We start from the raw sequence: 27,392 nt of genomic DNA, 5'->3' as shown, positions 1-27,392 counted from the left end.
AATAGACTGTATTTCAATTTACGTAATAATTTATTAAGTGATTTTTGATCAATTCAAAGTCAACATAAACCACCCGAAACCATCCACCTACTTCGACTATAAATATTTAAGTTTTTTGGTGACATTTAAAAATCATTGGTCTCATTTTTGAATGTGACCATATATTTATAATTGGTAATTATTTATTTCGACTTTGATTTTTTTAGATTGTGGTTTTTATGATAAATTTTTAAAATATTTATAAGCATTTTAAAAAATTTAATTGTGCTTTATCAATTTAATGAGATTAAAATTTGTCAACTGGAATTTTAGATTGAAATTGACATTGAATTACAAGTATTTTGTAAGTTTATAAAAATGTAAAAAGTTTTTCTAAGAAATAATTTTGCAAAAAAAATTGACGAACATATTGGAATAATTAATAATTGTTTTAAAATTATGAATTTTTATATTGTTTTACTAATCATGTTACAAATATATTATATAATTTCCAAAGTATGGAGAGCTATTTATCTCAATTATTTTTATTTTAGACAAAAGATACTCACATTTCCTAAAGTTTGACAAAAAAGATAGAGTCATCTCATTAGATTTCAAAAATGTCACAAACCTCTCATGAAATTTATCAAAAAAACACAAATCTCCCTTTAAAAAACTTATCTTTTCGAGGAAAAGTTCTTATCTTTTTAGCAAACCTCAAGTGAGGTCATTTAAATTTTTGAAATTTCAAATGAGGTTCTTAAATTTTTGAAATCTCGATGAAGGTCATTATCTTTTTGCTAAATCTCAATGGAAGTTAGTGTCTTTTACCTTTTTAATTTTAATTTTTTAAATTTTATTCTTGAAAAATGATCTTATATCTTATCATTCTTTAAAAAGGAGTTCATTTTGTTAGTGTTGTGAGATAAAATCGGCGGTGACCAGCGGGACTGCTCTCCGACTTCCGTTGACCTGAAAAAGGGAAAAAGAAGAAAGACTTTGAGGATCCGGGATGTACTCTGGGGGATCGCTTCGATACCTAAGTAAGAATGGGTGTTGAATGACTTACTTTGACCTCTTCCCCGTGTCCCTTCTTATAGTGGTTAGAATTGACCTTTGAGTTGAATTGTCTTTATGACGCGGGGGCGTGAATCACTCCCGGGTCATAAAGTGCCCGTGTGTATCACTCCGAGCGTTTAAGGTGCCAGCGTGGATCTCTCCCCCTCTTTATTGGGTTGGAGTTGATTGCTCTCGTCAAAAGGTCTGACTTGGGGAGTGATGACTAGGTTTTGACTTCCTCTTATTGACTAATATATTTTGGACAAAACAATTAGTGTAATTGAATTATTAACACCTCTAATTTCAAATATAGTTCTAATTTTTTAAGATGATGTCCATTTTGTCACTTTTATTTTAATTCACAACTTTTTATTTTAAATTATTTTTAATCATACGCCAATATTAACATCACACATAAAAAAAAAGTAGAAACATGGGCCTTTTTCGACATTTTAAATTTGGGTAGAAGACACTCAACTCCTTTGAAGGTTGGTAAAAAGAAAAAAATTTCTCTTGACGTTTTAAAATTTTCGTTGACATTTCCTGAAATTTCAAAAATGTCATAAACCTCTCTTGGCATTTTTTAAAAAGACATAAATCTCTTCTCAAAAGACTTGTCTCACAAAATATGTGAGAATGTTTATATCTTTTTGACAAATCTCTGAAGAAAATTTCAGAAGAAATCCCTGAATTTTTTAAAATATGATGAGAGATCTTTAGAATTTTTAAAACTTTAGGAAAGATCAGTGTCTTTTTTATAGACTTCAAGTAGAATTTTAATATTAATTTGTGACTTTAAATTATAAACAAACTAATTGTCGTTGGCCAATTGAATATTCTACTTTGTTTTCAAATGGGTTCTTTGAATTTAAAGGTTCCAAATGTTTGATATTTTCATCCATTTTTTATTAGTATTTTAATTTGATAAGAAGATTTACGAAAGAAACTGAAACATATATTTATTATAATTTTCATTTTGAACTTGTTAATCTTTAGTTTTCAGAAATAAATGACACGCATCATATTGATTTAACTTTGAAAAATTCTAAAAAATCTTAATTCTTGCAGTTTTATTAAAAGGTAATATTTTAAAAATTATTATTTAATTATATGTTTGATATAAAAGAATTGAACGTAATAAAATAAAATAAAATAAATTTATTAATTATGTTTTCATACACTTTATTCAAAATTTCATTCTATTTCATTTTCGCACATCTAATTTTTCAAATTAAACATACAGAATTTTGACTCTCAATTCACAAACACCCAAAATCCTTACTGAGTGTTAATTCTAAATTATAAAAATTGCATTTGAATTTTTATATGGTTTAAATGCTTGTAAAATTTCTATAAAAAGAAATACAAGGACTTATTAAAATTGATTGTGTGGTCCTCATTGAATAATTTTTTAAAACGTAATTATATAATTAATGAAAAATTTTATTTTAAAATTTGATACAAGAGTCGGGGGGCTGTTAGTATGAATAAATATTAATAAAAAGGAAATAAAAAAAAATATGTGGAAGCGAGTACAAGTCCATTTCGCACCCGCTCGGATAAGCACAAAATGTACGGGAGAACTGTTAGCATAGCTGTGACAAGATCTGTCACAAAGACGACGACGGGCTATTTTCGGTAACTGGCCGCATAAATTTTAACAACGACGACCGGCTATTCCCCGTAACTGCCCTTATAAATTCTCGCTCATCCCCCGTTCATTTCTAACACCGCCATTGACATACTTCCAGACCTTTGTCTCCGTCTCTCTAGCCAATTCTCTCCCTCTCTCTCTCTCTCTCTCTCTCTCTCTGTTTGCGTGCGTTGATTTGTGCATGGCAGTGAGTCTGTTGGCGCATGAGGTGTCCGACGTATGCCTTGGGAAGCCGGCGCTGAGGTCGCTGCCCGTCTCCGCCACCGTCGGCGACGCCGTGTCGGTCCTGAAGAGGTCCGGCGAGAGCTTTGTGAGCGTGTGGAGCTGCGACCACGCGTTTAAGGCGACAAAGATCGGGTTGATCGCCGCCAATAATTTCGAAGAGGAGGAGGAGAAGGATTGCCGATGCATAGGCAAAGTTTGTATGGTAGACGTGCTCTATTTCCTATGTAACGAGGAGAATCTCTCGCGTCCTTCCTTTGCGCTGCAATCGCCGGTCTCTGTTCTTCTCTCCGAATCCCCTCCCGGACTCGTTCGGCATCTCGAGCCCACCGCCAGGTCCGTCATTTCGATTATTTTGTCTTTTAATTAATTAAGGCCGTTTATTAATTGCTTTCTTGCTTTCGATCGATGTGTTGCATTTATCCTATCGCATGTTTGGCACTTGAGAGATTGAGGATTGTTGAAATTTCTTCTAGTTTTTCATATTATTTGATTTTGATAGCTCGAAGAGTTGGCCGGAGGGTTTTTGTTTTTGGTTTTGGTTTTGGTTTTGGCTCTGGTTTTGGCTCTATGGATTATGGGGAAGGGGAATGCCAAAGATTGCTCATAGATGGATATCCTCTTGGGGTTTTCTTGCTGGATTTTCGTTTCATTTCCAGCGTTTTCTCATGTTTTGGACGCATGCTCTGAAGATCGAAAATTTCAGTTTCGTTCGGATTTTTCGCTTGTCCACGGCGAAAATTTTCCTCTTGGAACCAAAAAAAAAAATCTGGCCCTTTTCTGCTTTATAAATGTTTTTTACTTTTTAGTGAGATAGCTAGCAATAGCAATTGAGTCTTGAAAGGAAATAGCATGCTTTCCTAGAAAATTACCCTGAATTTGATGAGGGTGTTAGTCCTCTGACTGGTGGCTGAGAAAACTCAAACATAACAGAAAAGACAAAAAGAAAAGCTACTTCTCTATGTTTGGCTGCCAAAAATACTAGGCAGGAGAACAATAGAGAATTTTAAAATTTTCATTTTTCTGCTGTTTCAACTCTTTAGAAAAACCCAAAAGCCAATTCAGAAGATTGAGCTCATAAGAAGATAATTGAGCATTATAGTTGATATAACAATTCCATTTTCCCAGCAATTAAGCACAGGGAAGAGTGAGAAATTTTATAGGACACCCATTGCTTTTGCGTCTTCGTGTGTATATATATATATATATATATATATATATATATATATATATATATTTTAAATTATTTTTTTTCTCAAGCAATTTTATTATTTCATAAGTATCCTTACTCTGTAGAAAAAATATTTAAAGCTGCATGGCCAAACTAAGCCTAACATCAGCTCATTTTCCCTCCAAATATGAGTGAAAAAATTAATTATGAAAATTTTCCATGTGTACTAATATCTTCATTTTCAATTTGAATCTCTCAGCTTGCGGGAGGCCATAGATTTGATCCTGAAAGGCGCACAGAACCTGGTGGTCCCAATTCAGACCCCCACCGCGCTCTCCACCTCCAGGAAAAAGCTCCTCATCAAACCGCCGTCGCCGGACGCCACCCTCACACTCCACGGCGGCTGCCGCCAGTACTGCTGGCTCACCCAAGAAGACCTCATCCGCTTCCTCCTCAACTCCATCGGCATCTTCTCCCCAACCCCCGCACTCTCCCTCCAATCCCTCGATATAATCGACACCCACAACCTCCTCGCCGTCCACTACCACGACCCTGCTTCCGCCGCCCTCCCCGCCATAGCCCGCTCCCTCGTCGACCAGACCTCCGTCGCCGTAGTCGACGACGACGGCAAGTTGATCGGAGAAATCTCGCCCCTCACTCTCGCGGGCTGCGATGAAACGGTGGCGGCCGCCGTCGCGACTCTCTCCGCCGGCGACTTGATGTCGTACATCGACTGCGGGGGACCGCCGGAGGACTTGGTCCAGGCGGTGAAGGCCAGGCTCGAGGAGAGGAATCTAGGAGCAGTTATAGAGCTAATGGAAGAAGATCAGTCATTGTCTTCAGTTTCTTCGCTTTCGTCGTGTTCGTCTTCGGACGAGGAGTTTGGGTTGGGGAAGGGAATCAGGGCTCGCTCCGGCCGGCACTCGAACAGAATGGTGAGGAAATCGGAAGCCGTGGCTTGCTATCCGGGGAGTTCGCTGGTGGCGGTGATGATTCAGGCGCTCGCCCATCGGGTGAATTACGTGTGGGTGGTGGAAGAGGACTATAGCTTGGCCGGAATTGTGACATTCTACGGTATGCTGAAAATTTTCCGGCAACACGTTCGGTAGAGATGGAATTCATAGAGGGCTGGAACAGAGAAGTTCCAGTGACATATTGCCAAGAATGGTCTTACGCGAAGACATTGTTTGGAAATGAGAGGGGAACAAATTATGAGGTTGATTTTTATGTGTTGCCAGTTACTGTTATTGTGAGGGTTTGGATATTTAGCGGGACGATGATTTGTGCTGCCGTGGCTGTTTCTAGTTTTAATGACTTGCTGAGGCAACTGTAGAGCCGTTTTTTTTAATAAAAATAAGAAAAAAAATATGCATTCAACTTGAGGATTGGGTTTTTATTTTTTTTGTTTTTTAATGGTTGGTTAGGGCTCAACCCAAAAAACACACACACACACACACACACACCGATAACTAGAAGCATTGAATTTATTAAAAAAAAAAAAGAACAAAGCAGAGAGCAAGCAGAATGAGCTCACCGTTTGATACAAATTTTCTACAAGCCCCTAAAAAAATTGAGCTCAGACATGCATGATGACAAGGCCTCTCTTACTTGAAGATTGCTCGAGTCCATATCGAATGCATCTTCATACAGCCTCTTTGCTTGCTGCAGCAACTTAACCTTCTCTCTACTGTTGCGTGGCCGTAAACGAGATCTTTGCTGCAATGCCACACCCCATCTAAACAAAGCTGCAATCCACCCAAGAATTTAATTTACTAGTACCAAGTCCAAAACACAACTCAGATTTTATTTGAGCTACATTCAAATGATATTGGTTATGGTGCGGGATAATCCAGATTGAGTCTCATGGCTGAAGGCATTCAGCATCTAGAGTTCATTAGATAATGCAAGGGCATGGCTTTGTGAAACACATCAGCAAACTGAATATTTTGAATTTAATGGAGTAAAGAGACATATACTGAGGGCTATGGCTCCTTCAAGAGTTGAAATGTGTGCTGGTTTCGAATAATTTATCTTCTGCTCTCGCTTTTATTTCCAGTTCATAAAGGGAGAAAATGACATAGTTTGCCTAATTCTTTGACAAAAACATAGATTCATTCCATCTTCTTTATAATGAAACTTTTGGATCTGTACAAATTGGAATAGAAAGTTAAGTATCCAGAAAAAAAGTTGGAATGAAGTGATAATAAAAAGAATGATTATTATTTTTCTTCATTTCCCAAAATCTTATGCTAAAATTCCTCTCCGATGCTTGCAGTGACACATTAGCATGATCATACCACACTATTTGATTGACAGGGGATAAAGTTTTCCATACCTTCGGGTGCATGGGTATTGCCTCTGGACATCATTGCATCAAATTTATCAATTGCAGCCAAGAACACCTTGTCAGCATCAACAGCTGCTTCCTGAAAATGATAATTGAATACATATAATTATACTGCAAGCATTGTTGCGCCAATCCTTGAATCTAGACTACTTTACATGAATTTAGGAAAGTTTATCTTGATAATTATCTAACGTTTTACTTCGACAGAAAAACTGTTCCTTCAGTTTCCAATCAAACTTAGATGAATATCACATAGCTAACACAACTAGGCATCACAAATGTAGCCAACTGGCTAGGGCTAGTTTGAAAGCTGATGAATAAAATTATAAAAATGATATGCATTAGCTAATGGAATAAGGACAATGCTTACTGGTCCAATATCAGCAATTAACTGTGCGCGGAAGGAAAGAGCAAGGCCCCAGTTATATAGAGCTCTCACATCATTCCCATCAATTGACAAAGCCATTCTATACCTTCTTCCTGCCTCAACAAGGAGTCCTTCACACTCTTCACACACGTTAACAAGAACGGATGCAATTTTATCTTTACTGCTGACTTGATCATCTAGACCCTTGAGCACATTAACCCGTTTCTTCACAAATGAGGGATCACTCCTAGAAAGTTGAGTTCTCAACTCACGACTAATCTTCAATTTTAGTTCTCCATGAAGAAGATAGGTGTTTCCCAATTGGCCCACGGCCAATAAACTCATGGGCTTCATGGCTATAGCTTTGGATAGTAAATTAGAAGACTTGTATAGGAGGACCTCTGCATGTCCTTCATCACCCCCAATCTTTAAACACTCCCTGGCATGCTTTAGATGGCCATTGGCTTCTGTAAGATACCTATCAAAGATCACATCATCTGAAATCCTTGAAGATGATGACGAACCAATCTCATTTTCATACTCAGAATGGAGATCAGCCAGATGGTGATCATCTTCAGGCCTCGCGTTCTCTTCTCTAAAACTAATTCTGTAATTATCTTGTTTATTTTCTTCTTTTCTGTGATCAGCCATGTAAGCTCCATTGGAGTTCTTGAGCATCTGCTCTTGCCGGAAAGATGCCTCTGTTACTGTATGTTTCAGGCTGACACTAAAATCCATAGAATCAAGCAGACTATCATGGTATGCCCGTGTTTTCATTTCATTATCATGATTCGTATTCGTAGAAATTCGTTGGCTGTTCATGAACTGCAATCTGTTATTCTGGTAACTATACTTTTCATTGCCAAGAGGTCTCTTAGCAGTTTCATTCACCTCTGCTGAATCCATTTTCTCACTTTCTGGAATTATTTTTGTTCTTGCAGCCCCATCGCCAAATTTTTCCATGTCACCCTGATCCATAGCATGTTTATTTGATGTATCCTGTGGAAAACCACGATTTGCATTTCTTTTACTATCATTAACCAAATTTAAAACACTATCTTTTACCCAAGGGGCTACTACATTACCCTTATTACCATTCACACTTGTCTCCATCAACTCTTGCCTAACAACATCTTTCATTTTATCAATACTCAAATCAAGAGAATTTTCTCCAAATAAACCCCTAAAAACCCTAAAGAAATCAAACTCATTCCTCTCTACCTCCTTCCTCCTCCTACTTGGCTTCTGGTTCTCAACTAGAACATCATTAGATTCTACGCCCTTACCCAACAACTCCATGTCATCAATAGAACCTTCAACAATCTTTCTAGCAGACATAGCTGATAATTTGATTGATTCCATCACCTTAACATAACTGTCCAGATCACCCACAGTGATTTCTCTGCATTCAACAGCTCTTCCCATACAATTCTTTAGATTACTAACCTTTTCATCAAACCCATTGAAAAACTCTACCAGACTCCACAATTTCTCATCACAAACCCTAAAATTATCAGCTTTGGATCTTCTCCTGCTCTGATTACCACTCACCCGATTAATGCTCCCCCCTCTAACAAACCCAAATGAAAAGCCAAGAGCAAAAACGATAACAGAAGCGGGAAACACAACAATTGAAGAAACCCTAATCCTAGAAATAGCCAAAGCGCAAACAACCCCAATGAGGAACATGATTACGTACTTTCTGTCATCGATTCCTATAGCAATCAGAAAATTACGGAACTGATCCGACTCACCAGACCGGTCTGAGTCACCAACGATTCTCAGATCGTCCCACCCACCATAAGTCAATGGATTGGGTGCGGAAGAAGCCGCAAAGCATGAGAATCTAACGTTTTTGGGACTGCAATGCCATTTTCCCGGGAAAAAGCGAAGAGAGCTTCGATTTCTCCGGGAAATTCGGGGTAAGTGGAAGAGAATTGTTGAGGATGAGAATGGAGAAACCAAATGGTGAATGGGATTTTCTGAGATTAGGGTCTCCATCGGCTGTCCAACTTCTCGGCCCGGCTGCCTCCACCTGCAGTCTGCAAGCTGCACAGAGCGAGCCTGTCCTGCGTAACGTGAAAAGGGTAATTACGTCAATAGCTAGATATCTTTGGACCTTTTCGTCTTTAGGCTCTTGAAAAAAACTGAAAGGACGCTATGGCGTGTAAAATGGAAAGCCCAGCCCAATGGAGGCGCGACCTCTTGAGGCCGTATTTACTTACATATTGAGCTATGGGCTTGGGCCAGCCTTTGGAAGAAAGTGTTCTAGATTAACGACACCGTTCTGAAGTCCAAATTGGGCTATGATCCGAAGTCCATCATTTTTAGTGGGCCAAAGCTGTTACCTTTGAACGACACCGTTCTGAAGTGTGTTAATATGTTTCTACATCATAGTACAATGTGTTTTGAAAAATAAGTACTTTTACAAAAAAAAAAATACGTATTTTATGTATTTATACCAATAAATAATGTTTAATTTATAATTAAACAAGTACATGTTTCAAAAATTATTTTTCTAAACTATTTTTTTAAGGAAAATATATATTTTTTGAAAATTTATATTTTATAAAAAAGTATTGACCTAAAAAATACTTCTAAACAAACATTTTTTCAGAAAAATACTTTTGTATAAGTAGTTTAATCGATTTTTATATATTAATAGTAGATTGTGGGTTCAATAGTATCTTCTTGCCTTCATAAGAAACTCATCGAAGTTTGAGTTATCTTTCTCCTTGCATATATATTATTAATTTTTTACTTGATGAATAAAGAAGGCATTTATTATTAATTTTTATTGAGCTTTATATAAATATTAAAATTTAATATTTATTATTAATGTCTGTCCAGTCTCACATCGTCTCTATGAGCACTTCCAAAGTCAGTATAAGATCCTCTCAATTCTCTCTCCTTAACACCTAGATTTTAAGGATGAGTTTTCTAACATGGTATCAGAATTAGGCCTTAGGCTGTTTGGCTCCTTCGTGGGGTGGATTTCTTCTCGCATCATTTCCCTCCATGGGCTCTCGTCACCTCATTTCTCCCATGGACTCGAGGGGGAGTATTAATGTCCGTCCAGTCCCATATCGTCTCTGTGAGCAGTTCCAAAATCAATATAAGATTTTCTTAACTCTCTTTTCTTAATACTTAGGTTTTGAGGATGAGTTCTCTAACATTTATCATACATACATAATAGGTTGTATGGTTTTAAGTTGAGGTACCAATCGATTTTTAGGATTTTCTTATCTTTGTATACGTGCCATGCCACAGCAATGTCTTGTGTCTATATTTTATTTTTTACGTTGACTTAGAAATTTAATTAATTGTCAACTTGTATTAAACACATAATATTAGACACTATTTAAAAATACTATTTAATATTATTCACTCGTAATCATGTGCAATGCACATGAAATATTTATTTATATCTAAAAAAACACATGCTCGAAAAAGAAAATTTAAACATTAGATCATAATTCGATATATAAAGTACCCATTATCTTTTTAATCAATTTTACCAATAAAGAAATGGCTTTCTTTTAGTCTTTTTCTTTAATAAAAGTTTCTAAAGTGTTAGCATAAACACCGAACCCTAATTTGGTCGGCTTACGATGAACATGACTAACGAACAAATTTTAATTTTAATATCAATATTTGATTTTAATTTTAATAAAAATTTATTAAATAGGTTTTGATATTAATATTGTGTTTTTTTTATAGATTTATTAAAAAAAATCTTATTATTTATGAAAACAATAAGATTCCTGATATAATTATAAAAGAAATAAATTTAAATTATTAGATTGTGCAATACACATATAGGTGCTACTTTTTATAACATCATATCTAATAAAATCTTAGTATTTTTATCTTAAAATGAATTCACCATGTGATACATCTCATTTAATCAATTAATTAAAATGAGATTTTACTATTTTCAAATCAATAAAATGACCATATTCATCATGTGATAAATTTCATTTTAAAAATTAATAGTTGGATGTATATGTGCTACTTTTTCAACGCACTATTGGTAGTTTTTTCTACGACATTATAAAAGTCGATTCACATTGGCCGAAGTCAATAGGAAACTCCAAATTTAAATTTAATTTAGTTCACTTTATTTGTTGTCCATTGAAAATTTGAACGGTTGAGCCATTGGCCTTGTTCATTAACACATTCTTACACTAGTGCTACGACATTTGTAAAATATTCAAATTACTTAAATAAATTGCATTTTTCTATATTTGACTAATTGATTTTTTGTCATACTTTTATGTAACGGTGAACATTCGATCGGTTCGGTGAATTCGGTTAACTAACCGAATTAACCGAAAAATTTCGATTAAAAAACTCATTAACCGAATCGATTGAAATTTTATATTTAATCGAACTTAAAATTGACTAAATCAAATTTCAATTAAATTGGTTAACCAATTTTAACCTATATATATAAATTATAGATTTTTAATATATATATATATATAATAGAAATAATATAAATAGTATATATAAATTTTCAATATATATATAATATAATAAATAAATAAATTTTAGTATATATATAATATATAAAATATTTTAATATATAATATATAAAGATTTATTATTAATTTATAACGAACTAACCGAAGCCAAAAATCGAACCAAACTGAATAAAATTTTAAGATAATCGATTGAATTTACTCGATTAATTCAGTTTTAACCGAATTATGATCACCCCTACTTTTATTATTATTTTTTTTCATCTATGTATTTTTACATTACAATAAGAAAAAAAAAAAAAGTTATTCATTAGAATAACAGTCACCTTAAAGTTCAAGTGATCAGTCCAAAGTATATAATTCACCAAAAATACCGGGATAAACACACAATTATAAATTAAGTTTTTTGACTTATTGGTCAAAAATGAATTTGGGCACGGACGCTTTAACCTTAACTCAATCTTACATACACTCATCCTGAAATAACACATAAACAAAACTTAGATCCTTGATCATCAAACACTTGCAATTTTGAAACGTGCAATGCACATGCATCGAAATTCATAAACCTTTAACTTTGAAATTCAAACCTAATAAATATATATATATATATATATATATATATATATATATATATATATATATATATATATTGGCCTGCAGGTTCAAGATTTACAGCCAAATGCACTAATTAGGCTGATCTTTAGACTCTTACACGCCCACAGTGACCCAAAAGACCAAAGTCCTAACTAGTTTTGAGTGCCCATAGGATCATGTGGTGGATACGGAAAAGTCTCCCCAAAACTCAAATGCGTTTCCAAAATTGCCCCTGAAAAATGAAAAGAGGTTAATCAGCCACTCATTATTTTAAGGATAAAGATGGAAGATGGGAAAGGGACAGTACCCTATATTGCCCTTCAATTTTAGAGCTGAGTAGGTTGAACCCACTCATGGTGCAAGGGTAAAATGGGAAAAAGGGATAATGGGAAAGGGACAATAGAATGATCCATAGCCTCATCCTATCTTGAGTTAGGGAAGGAATATTATTATTATTATTATATTAATGATGATGACGATGACGATGATGATGGTGATGATGATGTTACATGCATGGATGAGCTGGACAGCACCTAGAATAGCAATACATCACCTTCAAATGAACCTAACCCACGCCACCAGGGGAGACCCACCATGGATGATTTTCCTCTTTTCCCTTCTCCCCAAATAGTCTACTGTGTCATTATACACAATACATATTCTTAGTGCATGGACTTATATGCACATTTTGCTTTTAAATGTTTCCAATAATACTTTTCTTTTTTATTCTTTCCTACCATTTCACACCTTACTCTCAAAAATCGAACTTGAAACTTTTAATATGAAAGTTTGAAGCAAGGGACAAGATTCACTTTTACTCTACAGCGAGTTCACGTTACACAACAAAACGTATTTCTTCTCACATCTCGTATTGTTTCGTATCTCTCTTTACTGAAACCCCTTTTGTCTTAGTTTTTATACAGGGTATAAGCCTAATCCGTATTTGTATTATTGAACATTAGAAGTATGACTCTCACGGAATCTCTTGAGTCGATGTAGGGCCCTGTAAATACCCTGATGGATTGAATCCCGACAACTATCCGACGAGAGGCTCGGGCTCTATATACCCCATAAACCACCACAGGGGAGGAATAAAAAAATATCAATATAAGAGTCCAAAACAAAAAACAAGGTTCACCATTCCTAGTATTACTCTTGTGAACTTGATAATTTTCTCCAATAGATCTCTCTCTCTCTTTCTCTCTCTCTCCCTTACACACGCATATATTAACACAAAACATATATATATATATATATATATATGTATGTATGTGTGTGTGTGTGTGTCATATCACTTAAAGAACACAAAATATTTGTTTAAATAATTTATTAACTAATTTTCAGTTTAAATCGATATTATTAGTATAATCTTATTCTTTTATAATTTCATTCAAGACATAATCTTGAACTCTATTACGATTAAATTCATATGAATTTTTACAAGAAACTTTAGTGTTAGAACAACAGTAACAATATGCAACTTTTGACTTTCTCTCCTTTAATTTTTATTATTTATTATTTTTTACTTTTTTTTTGTCATTATACTAAAATTAGGTTAGATCGGATAGTTTGCACAATAAATACATTAAATGAACCACATGCTCAAATACGTACTTTTGAAACTATTCTTTGTAGATAGTTTCGGTCGGGTTGGACAATCTCATAGATATTTTTATTTCTATAGTATTATTTTTGTCAAATTTTAGAAACAAAAAATGAAAAAGAAAAAAAGAAACAAAGTAAGCAAATGTATTGAGAAAGTTGTTGCCCCTTTCCATTTTTACAAGTGAAATTTAAATTTAGAATATTTATTTTTTGAAAGCTGTAGTGCGGGTGAACATTTAGTTAGTTTGTTAATTCGATTTATTAACTGAAAAATTTCGATTAAAAAATCTCATTAACTAAATCGAACAAAAATTTCATATTAACCATACTCAAAACTGACCGAACCGAATTTTGATTAATTGATTAACCTATTTTAACTAAATTAATATATATATATATATAATTTTAGTATATATAATATATAAAATATTTTAATATAATATATAATTATTTATTATTAATTTATACTATTTGGTTAACGAAATTAACCGAACTCAAAATTCGAACAGAAAATCAAAAACTAAAATTTAATGAAAATTAAAAGCGAACCGAATTGAATAAATTTTTAACCGAACCAAATTAACCGAATTTACTCATTAAATTCAGTTAATTCGGTTTTAACTGAAGTATGCCCACCCCTAAACTGGGGTACAAGAATAAGTTTTTTGGGAACAGATCAAATTCAAAAATATTTACTTTATATGCTAGTTTTGTTCCATTCGGTGATTTAAATCATTTGGTAATTCATTATTGTGGTAGTTGCTTTTATCATAATGGGGCCAACAAACATACATGTACCTAAAATTAAAAAAGGTACACCAACTTTATGATTAATGTTGATGATCATCAAAATCCATCTACCTAAAATGATGCGCGGTCTCTTATCCAACAATATTTTTATAACTTTTATATATATATATATATATAAGCTTTTAATATTATATTTTACTATGTGAGGATGCAAATATAATTATTTGTGGATAAGACAATGTTTGAAAGTAAGAATTTCAAAAAATACATTAAATTAACAATAAAATATAAAAATATTATATAAAAATGAAATTATTAACATAATTAATAATACTATTAATAAAAACAATAGTATGTTATTTTATTTTACGGAAAATATTAAAAATTATAATTAAAATAACATATTATTTTGATATTGATATTATTATATATTGCTTACATGAAACATAATAATAATAATATTCATATGGTAATAACATAGATTCCTAAAATATTTATAATAATAGTTAGTGTCCGAATCTTATTTATACACATAAATATTATTTAAGATTTTCAATAATTCTCAATTAATTAATGTCACTTTATTAAATTTAATATTTTCTTTTCACAATTCCAAATAATATTTTATTTTTAGATTCCGAAAATGATTGGCCATATTGGTTAATAGGTACTAGTTTGGTTTGGTATCCAAATTTTGATTTGCTAGCTAAAGAGCAATCGAAATATAATAAAACTGATAAAAATAGAAATGGTTTGTTTGTAAATTTTTATTTAAAATTTATGATAAATTTTTTATTTTCATTCAAATATAAATAAAATAATATTATATTCGTATTTTATTGTTAGAAGTAATGAAGCATATTAATTTATTCAATTTTTATAAAAATAATTTAACATGATTGTTCATAAAAATATAAATATAAAATTAATGATGAGTTTGTAATTCAGTTAGTTGACTCATGAATTGGGTGATCAACAAATTTGCCAAATGGTCAAATTTTAAAATGTCATTTGGTATCATTGTCAAAAATTAGAGAAACGAAAAGTTGAAATGAAAGCTAAAAATAAAAACTAAAAACTAGAAATCAATAACATGTTGTTAGCATTTATAAAACTAATACAAATTAAAAATTTTATTAAAAATTTTAATTTTCATATTTAAATAAAAAAATGTTATAAAATATATCATTAAACTAACAAAATTACAAATAATACACATTCAAATAATTATCATAATGAAAATAAAATTTATTATAATTATTTAACTTAATTATTCTACTTTCAAAATTTACTTTACAATAAAAATTATATTGGGCATGACAATTGAAAAATAGTAAAAGTATTTTGTAATTGGCTTTATTATTATTTTTTGAAATTTATGTATATTTTTATTTTAATAATATTTAAATTCACATGATTATTTAATTTTGATTTTAATTAAAAGTGTATAAAATGAATAATTTAATCTAACAAAACTATTTATGGATATTAAAATTTTTGGTAACAAGTTTTTAAAAAGCTGAAAATCATAAAATCTAGTTTTCGGTTGTTTGACAAGCAGTAGAAAACCAGCAATATAAGATTATTAATTAAGACCATTGAATCCCTTTTTCAAGGAAGGAAAATCTATTGTAACCATGTTTGGTAATTCGATTACAAGTGTTGAAAAAAATGTTTTGCAACGATTTTTCTAGTAGAATTAAAAGTATTGTTGAATTATTAATATCAAAATACATTTTTAAAGGATTAAAGGTCATAAAAAGAAATTTTTTAAGTCTTGTCTAAGGAAAACTTAAAGAAAACAGAAAAAAAATTTGAAAGCATCTAATTTTTCATATTTTGTTATCAATAAAAGTGAGAAATTATTAGTGTTTTATGCATCATTAGTATTTGATTTTACTTAATTTTTAGTCACGTTAGAATATATTTTATTCTAATCATATTTAATATTTTGAGAGAAAATATAGTGATAATAAGTTTTTTATTATTAATTTTATTTTATTTCATTCCAACAAAATTTTTAATTCAAAAGGAACCTTAAAAGATCGCTTAAAACTTAGAATATTTCAGGTAAAGAAAAGGCAAAAAAAGAAGAAGACAAAATCCACATATTCATGATTGGTTATAAAAACAAAATTAAAAAAAATTTATCAAATTAGAAAAGCAAAAATTAATTTTGCACATCATTGATATTTGATCTTTTATTTTTAAATTATATAAGAATAACTTTTCATTTTCAAACATTATAAGAACCCGAACCGTGATAACTCGGTTTAATAAATAAAGAGAGGGGCAATTGGGAATTTGGCAGATTTCGTCGACGAAGCCAAATTTCGTCGACGAAACCTTTGTTCTTCTCATCGATGAAATTCAGAGACTCGTCGAAGAGGAGAAGCCGAGGAGTCTCGGAAAAATCAATGATCTCAAATTCGTCGACGAGGCCACCGATTCGTCGACGAAGGCACCATTTCGTCGACAAATTAGGCCGGGTCAAAGAGTCTATAAATAGAAATTTCCTTTACTTCTTCATTAAGAAACTTCAAATATCTCTCTCTCTTTCTCTTTCGCTCTAAAACTCTCCCTACTCTCTCTCTCTCTCTCTCTCTCTAGATTTCTTCGCTGATCGTTACTGGAATCGTAAATCTGAGGTTACCACGAGGATCGTGGAAGGATTCTCTACAACTACTACGGATTGGAATCTCGTTTCGGAGATTTTCGGGTTTTGACGAAAAATCGAGGTAAGGCTCAGTTTTCAATTCTGATCTAGTAGTTTTATAGGTGACTGTCTTGTAAGCATATTCTGTATTGTGATTTGTAGGTTTTGGAACTCTGATTCGCTGTTTAGTGGTCTTGGAGTTCGGGATTTGTTATTCAAGGAAAAGGTAAGGGGAACTATGTTTATATTGGTTATTTTTGAAATCGGATTCGGTGGAACTGTGGTTCATGGTCCTGTGTGTGTTTTGGCTACTCATTTGGGGGAATCTAACGGGAAAAACTATGGGTTTTTCATTATTACAGTTTTGAAAAAAAGGGGGTGACGGACTGCATCTTGGGTTTTGTTGAAAACCGAGGGTATATGTTGATTTATACTATGTTATTGGGATGGCCGTGCCTTGACTTTATTTAAACTGTATTTGTTTGGAAAACCATGATTTAGATTACCAAATGGGTGTGGTTTATTTGGTTATATGAGCATGCATGTGTGTGTGATATGTTGAAATGCTAGTAGGAACGCGGTTCCGAATTGTTTCAGGTACTAAGAGTGTCCGACTCTATATCCGAGGGCGTGTATTTTACTGCCTGCCATGTGGGCAAGAGTGTCTAGCTCTATATCCGAGAGCATGAGCCTATTTCGGCAAATCAAGCCGAAGGGTGTGGACCCACCATTTTAACGTTGGTACAATGCCATGGGAGTCGGGGACTAGCCATGTGCCAGCGGCGCCGTGTTCGCAGGTTGGCTACGGGCCAACGTCATATGTTGCGAGCCGGCTTCGAGCCGAAGGGTGTGACGACATCGGAATTGTTGATCATGTGTATGTGTATGTGTGCGTGTATGCACTGTGGAAAATAGTATTGGATTGCATTTAACTGCGTGTATGTTGTATCATGATAACACTCAAATGCCATACACCGATATAATCTGTGTTTTTCCTTACTAAGAGGTGTCTCACCCCTGCTATACGTACATTTTTACAGGTCCTTCGAGTAACCGGAACTAGCGTCCTAGTGTAGGGAATGTAGTGGTTGGTGTACTGCGTTTAGCGCTTGGGTAAGTGCTAGGATTGTATTTTTGGTGGGTTGCCATTTTGGGATGTGTTTGGGCACCCGTTTGTACGTTTTTGATAGAGTCATGTTTTGCTCTTGTATAAACTCTGGTATGGTACTGTATATGTTTATAGAATGACCTTTTCCGCTGCGTATATGATTGTGTTTGGATGTGTTTAGGGTGCTTAGGAACCCCACGGGGTCGGACCCTCATCCATTGTACTGTATCTTTGGATGTTTTATCATATACAAGGACAGGTTAGACTACATTTTTACCCTTAGGTCCCATTTCGGGTGTAGTGACCCGAAGAATAATAGTATTTAAATAATAAATAGGGAGATAAATGGAATCAGTAACAGAAGGAGGCAGTAGACTTGGTCGACGAAAGCTTCCCGTTCATTGACGACATTGCATTTTGGAGAATATAATAATTTCAAAAATTTTCCAGGCTTCGTCGATGAATACATGTATTCATCGACGAAGCCTAGATGGATTCATCGACGAAGGTCTTTAGGATCTCGTTGACGAGGTCCCGTCTTGTCGACAAGAAAATACCGAGCAACGGATTTGTGCTACTCTGAATTTCGTCGACGAAGGGTGAGGTTCATTGACGAATTTTATGAAGGACTCGTCAACGAGGTGACGTGTCTCATCCACGAATCTGGCCCTATAAATAGTAAAAACATGGATTTTTTTTAATCTATTTTCAGTGTTCTTCTCTCTCTCCTCTCTCTCTCTCTCTACGTCCCTCTCTCACTTCTCTCTTCATTTCCAGGTCTGTTTCTCACAGGATCGAAGATCTGAGGCTACCACGATGCTCCTAGCGAAGTTTTTTGCAAGTTTGCTGGAGCTGATCGTTGGAAAAGTTGGGTTGGATTTTGTCCCAATCTCAAGGTAAAATATTTTATTCAGTATTTGCCTTTCTCTCAGTTATAAGAAATATTATAGGTAAGAAAATACTGATATATTGTTTTGGGAGATTTTGTTTTTAGGTGGTCAAATTAGGAACCTTGTAGGTATAAAGCCAGAATTTTATAGGGGCTTTTTAAAGTTAAGGTAAGGGAAATATGCTATGCTATGGTTTTAAGAATATTAATAGAATTTTCGTAAATACATATATACCAGCTAGTATGCAGTTTCTATAGAACGAATGTTTTAATGTTGTGTGGCCTGAGTAGATATTACTTGATGTAAAATTTATACAGTATTTCAACGTATCATGTTATATAGCATATACATACAGTTATTTACAGATGATTAACAAACAGACTTATATAGATTTTATTCAGTTGAGTATATCATAGTTTTTACAGAATGTTATGTTTTCCTGAATACCATAACACACAGTTTATAAAGACAGATTATATAGTTATAGCATCGAGATGCTACTGTTACTTAGATTTTACAATATTTACAGTACAAAATTATAACGTTATGGTTATTTTGGAAACATAATGAAAACAGCAAAGGTATATATACCTTTGCTGTTTTCATTATGTTTCCAAAATAGATGTACTTATATAGTATCAGATCCCTATGGAGATATTACAGACATATACAGTTTACAGAGCACAGTACCGTTGCTATATACAGATAGAGTGCAACCACATATCTCAGATAGTGTGTGGGTACCGTCTAACCGTGCTCGGAGTGGATGCAGCTCCCCAATACGTTGGGTTGAGGGGGCTGGTTAGACAAGGTAGCAACCAGTCTCGTGCTTAGGAGTGGATGCAGTTTAGTCGGGCTGAGGTAGTGTAGAGTATGATGACTTACCTGGAGGGTCGATCAGGTTAAGTCCCGCCTACGGGCCATACAACCCTGTCATGAGGGGTCAAATCATGACATACAAAGTCTTATGGAAAGAACACAGTTATATATATACAGATTTATAGTTTTTGTTGTATGTAATATGCTATAGCAGTATGAATGATAGAAAACTTAGATAATACAAATGTTTTAAGCTTGTATACACATGTTTTATAGATTTGCAGAATCTTGCAATTTCAAACATCATTATTATAATTTTATGACTCGGTTGCCACACACTAGTAGTAGCATATTTCCACTTACTGAGCGTTGACTCACCCCATTACTTTATCATTTTTCAGGTGAGACAGCGAGATAAGCAGATTAGACTCGCGGATAAGAAGTTTACGAGATTACCCTGGTTATAGGGTGAGTTTTGTTAGAGTTTTGTGTTTTTGAGATAGATGATACTGGAGGGGTTTATTTGGTATGACTATGATCTGTATATACTGGACTCTGATATTGTACAGCATATATGTAAATGGTTGGATGACTTGTGTTTCTGTTGCTTAGGTATGGATGTAGATATACATATATAAAAGAAAAAAAATGGTAAGAGTTTTCAGGATGTTACATCGGGATTCGGGGCATGACAAATGTAATGCAAAATTAATTTTTATTTATTTTCTTTCTTTTTTGTGGACAAAATTGTAGATTTAAATAGACCTTTAAAAAAATATATTTTAAAGAACTAAACAAATATATATAAGCAAGATGATTAATAAACAATTAAATGTACAATCACTTTTAAAATTCAAGATCTAAATTTTAAGTTAATAATGTGCAATAAATTGTAACATAATCAATCATGAAAATGCAAAGCTAACCATTGATGATTAATTGTGATTTTTGATCAACTTAAAATTTAGAATTCAAGGAAAACTTAAAAAATGGTGAATGATGAGAGAGAATGATCATTAGCCTTTTATTTAAATGGTAAATTGTTAATTTTATAGAATTTTGGATAATGGTTAGTAGTTCATTTTCATTTCTCCAAGCAAACCAAATAAGTAAAATAATAAATGCTTCTTAACAACATCTCTTATATTGAATTATAAATAATTTATAATTTTGATTTTGTAATTATTTATTCATGGTGAGGTGCCTTGACTTACTAAAAAATAAAAAAATAAATAAAAAAAGACAACTCGATCTACAAAATTCCCACATATGCAGGATTTGGAGAAGGGGGCGGATCACAATGAATTTATAATACGCAATCTTACCTTATATTTTTGTAAAAAACTATTTCCATACCTCGAACTCGTGACCTTTAGATTACACAATGACAACCTTATCGTTGCGCTTAAAATTGAAACAAAAATACCTATATATAATAAAATAAAATATATTTTTAGTAAAATAATGATAAGATGGTTGAATGTAATTTTCTCAAAAATATTTAAATAAAATTTGAATTTAAATTATTTAATTTATTTTCTAAAATGTTACCTAAATAAATTAGGTTAGGTTCCTAATTATAATGTTACAAATTGAATGTAAAAATTAAGAGATTTTAAAATAAAATTAAACTAAGATATTAATTAATGTATATATTTATGGTTAAAAAGTAAAAATAAAGTTTTACTGGAGACTTGATGGCCGCCGCGTATGCCACTCACGGGCTCAATAGAGACGAAGGGATGGCATTTCCGTAAATAAACGGAAGAATGAGGGCGGAAAAATGAAGTCGTGGTCGGTAAGCGGTAACAAACTAACAGTCGCCGGTGCGTGAGGAAAAAGCAAACCGCAGAGTGGAGAGAGAGAGAGTGGCAGACAGGAAATAATTATAAAAAAAAAAAGAGTAAAAGAGTGGGAAGTGGATAAGGATGTGGCCGCCTAGTGACTCACTCCGACTCGTGCGTGACTCACTTTCTCTTTTCTGACAAACCGGACACGTGGCGTTGAGAGAGGCCTCCATCGCTTCCTCCCTCTGGCGTCTTCGCTTTCAAGAACGGAATAGAAAGCGCGGAACCGACTCTTCCCACCGAGAAAAAGCCGAGTCCCTAGAGAGAGAAAGGGACAGTTCTAGAGAGAGAGAGAGAGAGAGAGAGAGAGAGAGATAGTGAGGGTTTTCTGATTGTTCTCATCTTCTTCTTTTCTTCATCTTGCTTGGGGGTTTTGATGAGGATTCTTAGGGTTTGGATTCTGGAGTGAGGATCGGTTGATCGATGCCGCTGCGTGCTTTATTTTCGGTGGATTTGTGTTTGTGAGGGAGGGAGGGGGAGGTCTGGGAAGAGGGAAGGGAGATGTACGTAGCTTCCATGCGAAAATCTTTCAAGGACTCTCTGAAGGTTCTCGAAGCTGATATTCAGCACGCCAATACACTGTATGTGAACTTGTAGTTTCGTCTTCTCGGCTCTGAAATTGCTGTTCCGTGTGTTCGTATCTTTTTTTTTTTTTAAACTCAATTTGTGCTTAGATTGTGGTCGGTAGGGATTGAGGATTGCGGAGTTTTATGGTTTGGTATGGAAGATTTTTATTTTATTTTTTCGTTCAATTTTTCTCCCAGTTTTGCTCCGTAACTTTGCTTCTTCAGTTTTTTTTTCCCGACGGCCTCTCTCCTCCCCCACCCCCCCCCCCCCGGCCAAAAAAAAAAAATTCTCCCTTCTGTTCGCGACTTTTCAGTTTTCGTGTTGCCCGTCGACATGGATCTTTAGGCCCAATTCGTCTTCTTATAGTTTTTTTTTTTTCTTTTTCTCTCGCTCATGGAAATCTCTCCGTATCTGTTGTTTTTTTTTAGCTCCGTGCTGCCTCCCCACCCTTTTTTTTTTTCCTTTAGATTATTTTTTAAGCTTCGCCGCCCTCAATTAAAAAAAAAAAAAAAAGGATGTGTACTACCTCTAGCCCTCAGTAGAGGTTGCATTAAGCTAATTTTGCATTATGCTAATTTCAAGTTAATTTACGAATTCTAAAATTAGGCGCGATTCGTATTCTTATGTGGTTTTTTTTGCGCTCATGGAAATCTTTCCGTTTCAGTTGTTTTTAGCTCTGTGCATCCCCTCCCCGCCCCCCCCTCTCTCTCTCTCTCTCTCTCTCTCTCTCAAATTCTCTAGCCCTCAATAGAGGTGGCATTATGTTAATTTCAAATTTGATTTACTAATTTCTAAATTTTGTGGTCAAAATTAGGAATTCAGTGATAATTTCATGTAATTGTTTTGGGTTGTGGTATATTTCTTCTTCTTTGCAGTGACATATATTTGTTTCTTGTGGCAAACATGATACTGGTGTCTGCGTTGCTTGAGCTACATTAAAGCATATTTGAAATATATACTTTTCTACTTGAGGTTTCTGTTAATATATTTTGGATCTTAGCTGAAGCAGTTGTTGATGTTGCACACTTTCTCTTCCAAAATAACTATAGAAAGGATCCATGTGTTTGCTCCTGTGTCGAGTAGCTTTCTCTTATGCTAATTTGGCAATGTGCTTAACTAATAATCACAAGGGAGACACAAATTCTCAAGTCTATGAATTCAGAAATAGGAGCTCTTCATCCTCTTATTTTTGTTTTTGTTTTATAAAAAACACATTAGCCACTTGCAGCCGTTGCAGGTGGACATAGTATTAATTTTTGTGAAATCATAACATGTGTGTGTACAAGGAGGGGCTCAGGCCTCAAGATTATATTTTTTTTGCGGCATTGGTTACCTTCAATGACTGAATTCCTTGTGGGTATGAATTTGATTGAGTCATGCTGAATAAAATAATAACTGGATGATTACTGCATTGATTGCCTGCTCAAACTCTTGAGTAGATCTCTATGTATTGCTACATAATGCTGTGATCTTTAATCCCTCAATTTGTGTAAACGGGGTAATTTTTCTCGAACTGCCATCAATTGTGCTGTTAAAATTATCTTATCAAAATAAAAAAAAGGAAAGATGCCAAAGATATGCTCGTAGGGACCAAAAATTCAATATCAGGAAGTGTTTTGAAGTGAAAAATTGACTATTACATATACTTCGTAATCATTTTCCAGTCCCTAGTCCCATCAATTTCATGATAGTCTGGTACTTGCAGGTGACACAAAAATTAAGATAAAAATGTCTAGTTTCTTCAATTCCATTTGTATTTTTGAGCAACAATATCTGAAAGAACAATCAATGTTATTCTAACAAGCCTAAAATTTTTATTGAGCAATTCCTGGAAAAAACAATCACTACACTGTAGTTTCTCTTATGATTTGTTCATGTTCTTTCTAAGACCAATCTAATTCGTTTGTTTATTAATGTTTTTTTTTAAATTTTGTTAAAGGTCGTTTTTTTTTTTTTATTTTTTTGTTGAAGTTTCTTTAACCTTCTCATGTTTATTCTAATCTCACTGTGAGCTGCAGGGCGTCAGATTTTTCTAGAGATTATGATGGGGCCTGTCTTCAGATGAGAATGTCATACAGCCCAGCTGCTCACCTGTTCCTTTTTCTAGTACAATGGACAGACTGCCACCTTGCAGGTGCTCTTGGACTGTTGAGAATACTTATTTACAAGGTTGAAGCTTGTTCATTCAGATGGATGTCTAGCTTTCTGAGCCTTGGAAATCGTGACTATGAACTGACATGAAGGTTTTGCCTGTGTTTCAGGTTTATGAGGATGGTACAACAACAATGTCTACCCATGAAAGAAAAGCAAGTATTAGAGAATTTTATGGTAATTCCTGAATTTTAAGTGAATTTTAGCTGGTGATTGCTTCAAAATCTCTGTTTTCTGACTTATTTAACCACTAACCTGGCCAGCGGTAATTTATCCTTCCTTGTTGCAACTTCAAAGAGGCGTTACTGACACAGAGGATAAAAAGCAGAAGGCTGTATGCATGGAAAGGTATAGAAGGAGAGATGATGATGAGCGGAGGCTCTATTCAGATGTAGACATTGAAAGAGAGGAAGAATGTGGAATTTGCATGGAAATGAATAGTAAGGTTGTTCTGCCCAACTGCAACCATGCCATGTGTTTGAAATGCTACCGTGAATGGTACTCTCTCTCTCTCTCTCTCTCTCTCTCTCTCTCCCCTGGGGGATGTTCATTGATGCATACACAATCTGTGTAGATGAATGCACATGCAAATTTCTGAACTTAGTGATTGGATAGACTTCTTTCATGTAAAAGATTACTATCTTTGCTTTGTGTCACGGTCTTACATTGAATGTGTAATAAGGAGATCTTGTGCTTTTAAGGGTGGTTTGACCCTAACTGTGTTAGGCATCTCTTGGCTTTATAGGACAAAACTGTGAGGCTAGTGGTCATAGTAGACAACACCTCTAGTTGGGTCGAGATTGTTGCACTGCATATATGGGTATTTAAAAACAATTGAGGCCTCAGGCTTTGTTTGGATCTCAGAAGCAGGAAGAAAGAAAAAATTTGATTTTGTGGCATGCAATGCAGTTTTCCTTAAGATACATGGGGAGTCTTATGTATTGAGATCCATAATTTGAGGGGACAATGATTCTAACTCGATGGATAATGGGTGATGTTTTATTTGAAGATTGTTTTCTATGGTATTTCCTTACGGAATAACTGTATTGGATGCAAAACCTAAAAAATATTGAATTTAGAAATGTTGAAACGTTTATTTAACTTTTTCTAGAGATCCAAAAAAACAGTAGGATAAAATTTGACATGTGGTTTATTTCAGGTATGTTGTGTGCCTAGTGAATGGATAAGAAATATAATGCTTAGAGAATATGATAAACACTTCTTTATCTTGCTGAAAAATAAGCTGCCGTAACTGTAACTTTGTGTTTTTGCTCTCAAAATTTGGATTGAATCCTACTTTGGGCATGCAGATTCATGATGAGGAAAACTGGTTTTGGAAGAAAAAAGTTGAATTATTTTCTTTCTAGTTTACTTGTTTTGAGTTAGGTGTTGGTTTCGAGTCCTTTAGAATCGGTGTAAGTGGTGGTGTTGGTGGTGGTTTATCTTTCCCTTCTTCCCCTTGTATCTTATCAATTGCACACTAGGTTTCCTGCCCCCCTCCCCTGCCCTCCCCTTTTGAACAATGTAAATATAAAATTATATTTGATTTGCAGTTCTGTTGCCTTTCCGCAACAGTCTGACCTATTAATTTTGGCTATTCCTTTGATATTTTGCCAATTGACAAATTGGAAGAACTGCTGCGGTGATTATGGCAATGATTTTGATAAATGATGGTATTGTCATCATGTGAAGTTCAAACTAAATTTTGTGGTCTTTTCTTCCTTTTGGTCTTATTCTTGTTCTTCTTTTCTGCCCCTCTTTTTGTGCTTCCACATTCTTTTAAATTTTCCCATTCGTTACTATGTCACTGTTGACGTTGCAAAAGAGAAAAGGGTAAGGAGCCTTGTTTATGGTTTTAACTTAAGGATTGCAAATTTGAACAATTGAATGGTTCAAAAATATGTCCAATTCTTCTGGCAATAAGTTGGTTGCCCCATTCTTCGTCTTTTTCAAATTGGAGAAATGTTGTTGTAACGGACACGTTATTCTACAATTCAACATGTCGTTTCCCATTTAATTCCTTTGGATTTGATCTCCTCACTGGGCAGTTGGGGGTTGCGTACATAGTCCGGATGCCCAAATGATGGTCTTCCTCATGTGGAATGCTTTCTAAGAGTACTCGCATTTGTGCATCATCTTACCTTTGCTTGCATGATCACATTAATTGCCTATTAAATGCTCTGTTGCTCTCTAAGAGTACTCTCATTAATGCATCATCTGACCTCTGCTTGCATGATCGCATTCATTGCCTATTAAATGTTCTGTTAGCATTTACTTATATTTTTATGTATTAATAATTATTTGTATAATGAACCGTGCTGCAGGCGTATAAGATCACAGTCATGCCCCTTTTGTCGCGACAGCCTGAAGAGAGTGAACTCTGGTGACCTTTGGGTGTTCACAGACAGCAGAGACATTGTGGACATGGCAACACTGACTAGGGAGAACCTGAGAAGGCTTTTCATGTACATAGATAAGCTGCCCGTGATTGTTCCTGATACTCTTTTTGATACATATGATTCCCACCTAAGATAGGTGGTGTGACCGAAGTACATTCTGAACTCTCTTTCACTTGCCCCTCTGGTGTCTTCCTTCCAACCGGGGTTGGTTCGTATATCTTTCTTTCCTTCTGGTGGTTTTTACATAAGAGACCGAAATCCATTCGGCCAATTTAGGTAGGTTAGCGGTGCTGTGGTTTCTTTCTTCTATTCTGATTAGGACACGCCCAGCCTGAGTTATTGTAGGGCAGAGGTGGTGAGGAAGAAGTTGAAGTAGTAGAGAATAGAGTTGGGGGGAAGGTTATGGTCTATTGGTCTATATGGGGGATAAAAAAGGTGTAATTTTAACTAATTTGTAAATTGGTTGTACAGCTTGAAATTTGGCCGCCAAGAAGAAGAGCTTTTCTGGATTCTCTTCTCTGGTTAAATATTATTTTAAACTCTCTGGCATCTCTCAATATTATTCTTTTGGGAATGTATGGATGCTCCTTGGAAACCAAAATGTCATCCTGTTGGTTTTATTGATCATGCGAGCCTGAATGGTGGGTGGGTATGGTTCCGTGATATGGCATAGCGTTGCAGCAGCTGCCAGCTCACTTACTACTAATTTGGATGGAGCTT

The 27,392-nt window shown here is 34.3% G+C and overlaps 3 protein-coding genes across 4 annotated transcripts; 2 read left to right on the top strand and 1 right to left on the bottom strand.

Annotated features, from left to right (window-relative positions):
• The first annotated feature begins 2,727 nt into the window (after positions 1 to 2,727).
• LOC131144232 (CBS domain-containing protein CBSX5-like) lies at positions 2,728 to 5,467 on the top strand. Its single transcript, XM_058092754.1, has 2 exons — positions 2,728 to 3,250; positions 4,345 to 5,467. The coding sequence occupies exons 1-2, from the start codon at positions 2,874 to 2,876 to the stop codon at positions 5,192 to 5,194; spliced, it is 1,227 nt and encodes a 408-aa protein (XP_057948737.1). The 5' UTR covers positions 2,728 to 2,873; the 3' UTR covers positions 5,195 to 5,467.
• An 84-nt stretch (positions 5,468 to 5,551) lies between these two features.
• Positions 5,552 to 8,902, bottom strand: LOC131144231 (uncharacterized). 2 transcript variants are annotated; one of them, XM_058092752.1, is made up of 3 exons: positions 6,803 to 8,902; positions 6,421 to 6,511; positions 5,552 to 5,830 (listed from the first exon to the last, which is right to left on the bottom strand). In XM_058092752.1, the coding sequence occupies exons 1-3, from the start codon at positions 8,798 to 8,800 to the stop codon at positions 5,637 to 5,639; spliced, it is 2,283 nt and encodes a 760-aa protein (XP_057948735.1). In that variant the 5' UTR covers positions 8,801 to 8,902; the 3' UTR covers positions 5,552 to 5,636. The 2 variants fall into 2 exon arrangements, with proteins under 2 accessions (XP_057948735.1, XP_057948736.1); XM_058092753.1 differs by having other exon boundaries at positions 5,552 to 6,230; positions 6,803 to 8,896.
• A 12,825-nt stretch (positions 8,903 to 21,727) lies between these two features.
• On the top strand, positions 21,728 to 27,229 carry LOC131144292 (E3 ubiquitin-protein ligase AIRP2-like). Its single transcript, XM_058092845.1, has 5 exons — positions 21,728 to 22,136; positions 24,141 to 24,291; positions 24,384 to 24,450; positions 24,537 to 24,771; positions 26,598 to 27,229. Exons 1-5 carry the CDS (start codon positions 22,057 to 22,059, stop codon positions 26,806 to 26,808), a joined length of 744 nt encoding a protein of 247 aa, XP_057948828.1. The 5' UTR covers positions 21,728 to 22,056; the 3' UTR covers positions 26,809 to 27,229.
• Positions 27,230 to 27,392: the final 163 nt, after the last annotated feature.

This window comes from Malania oleifera, chromosome 12 (assembly GCF_029873635.1).
Source record: "Malania oleifera isolate guangnan ecotype guangnan chromosome 12, ASM2987363v1, whole genome shotgun sequence".
In the NCBI taxonomy this organism is placed as follows: Eukaryota; Viridiplantae; Streptophyta; class Magnoliopsida; order Santalales; family Ximeniaceae; genus Malania; species Malania oleifera.
This window is presented reverse-complemented; position numbering and strand designations above follow the sequence as displayed.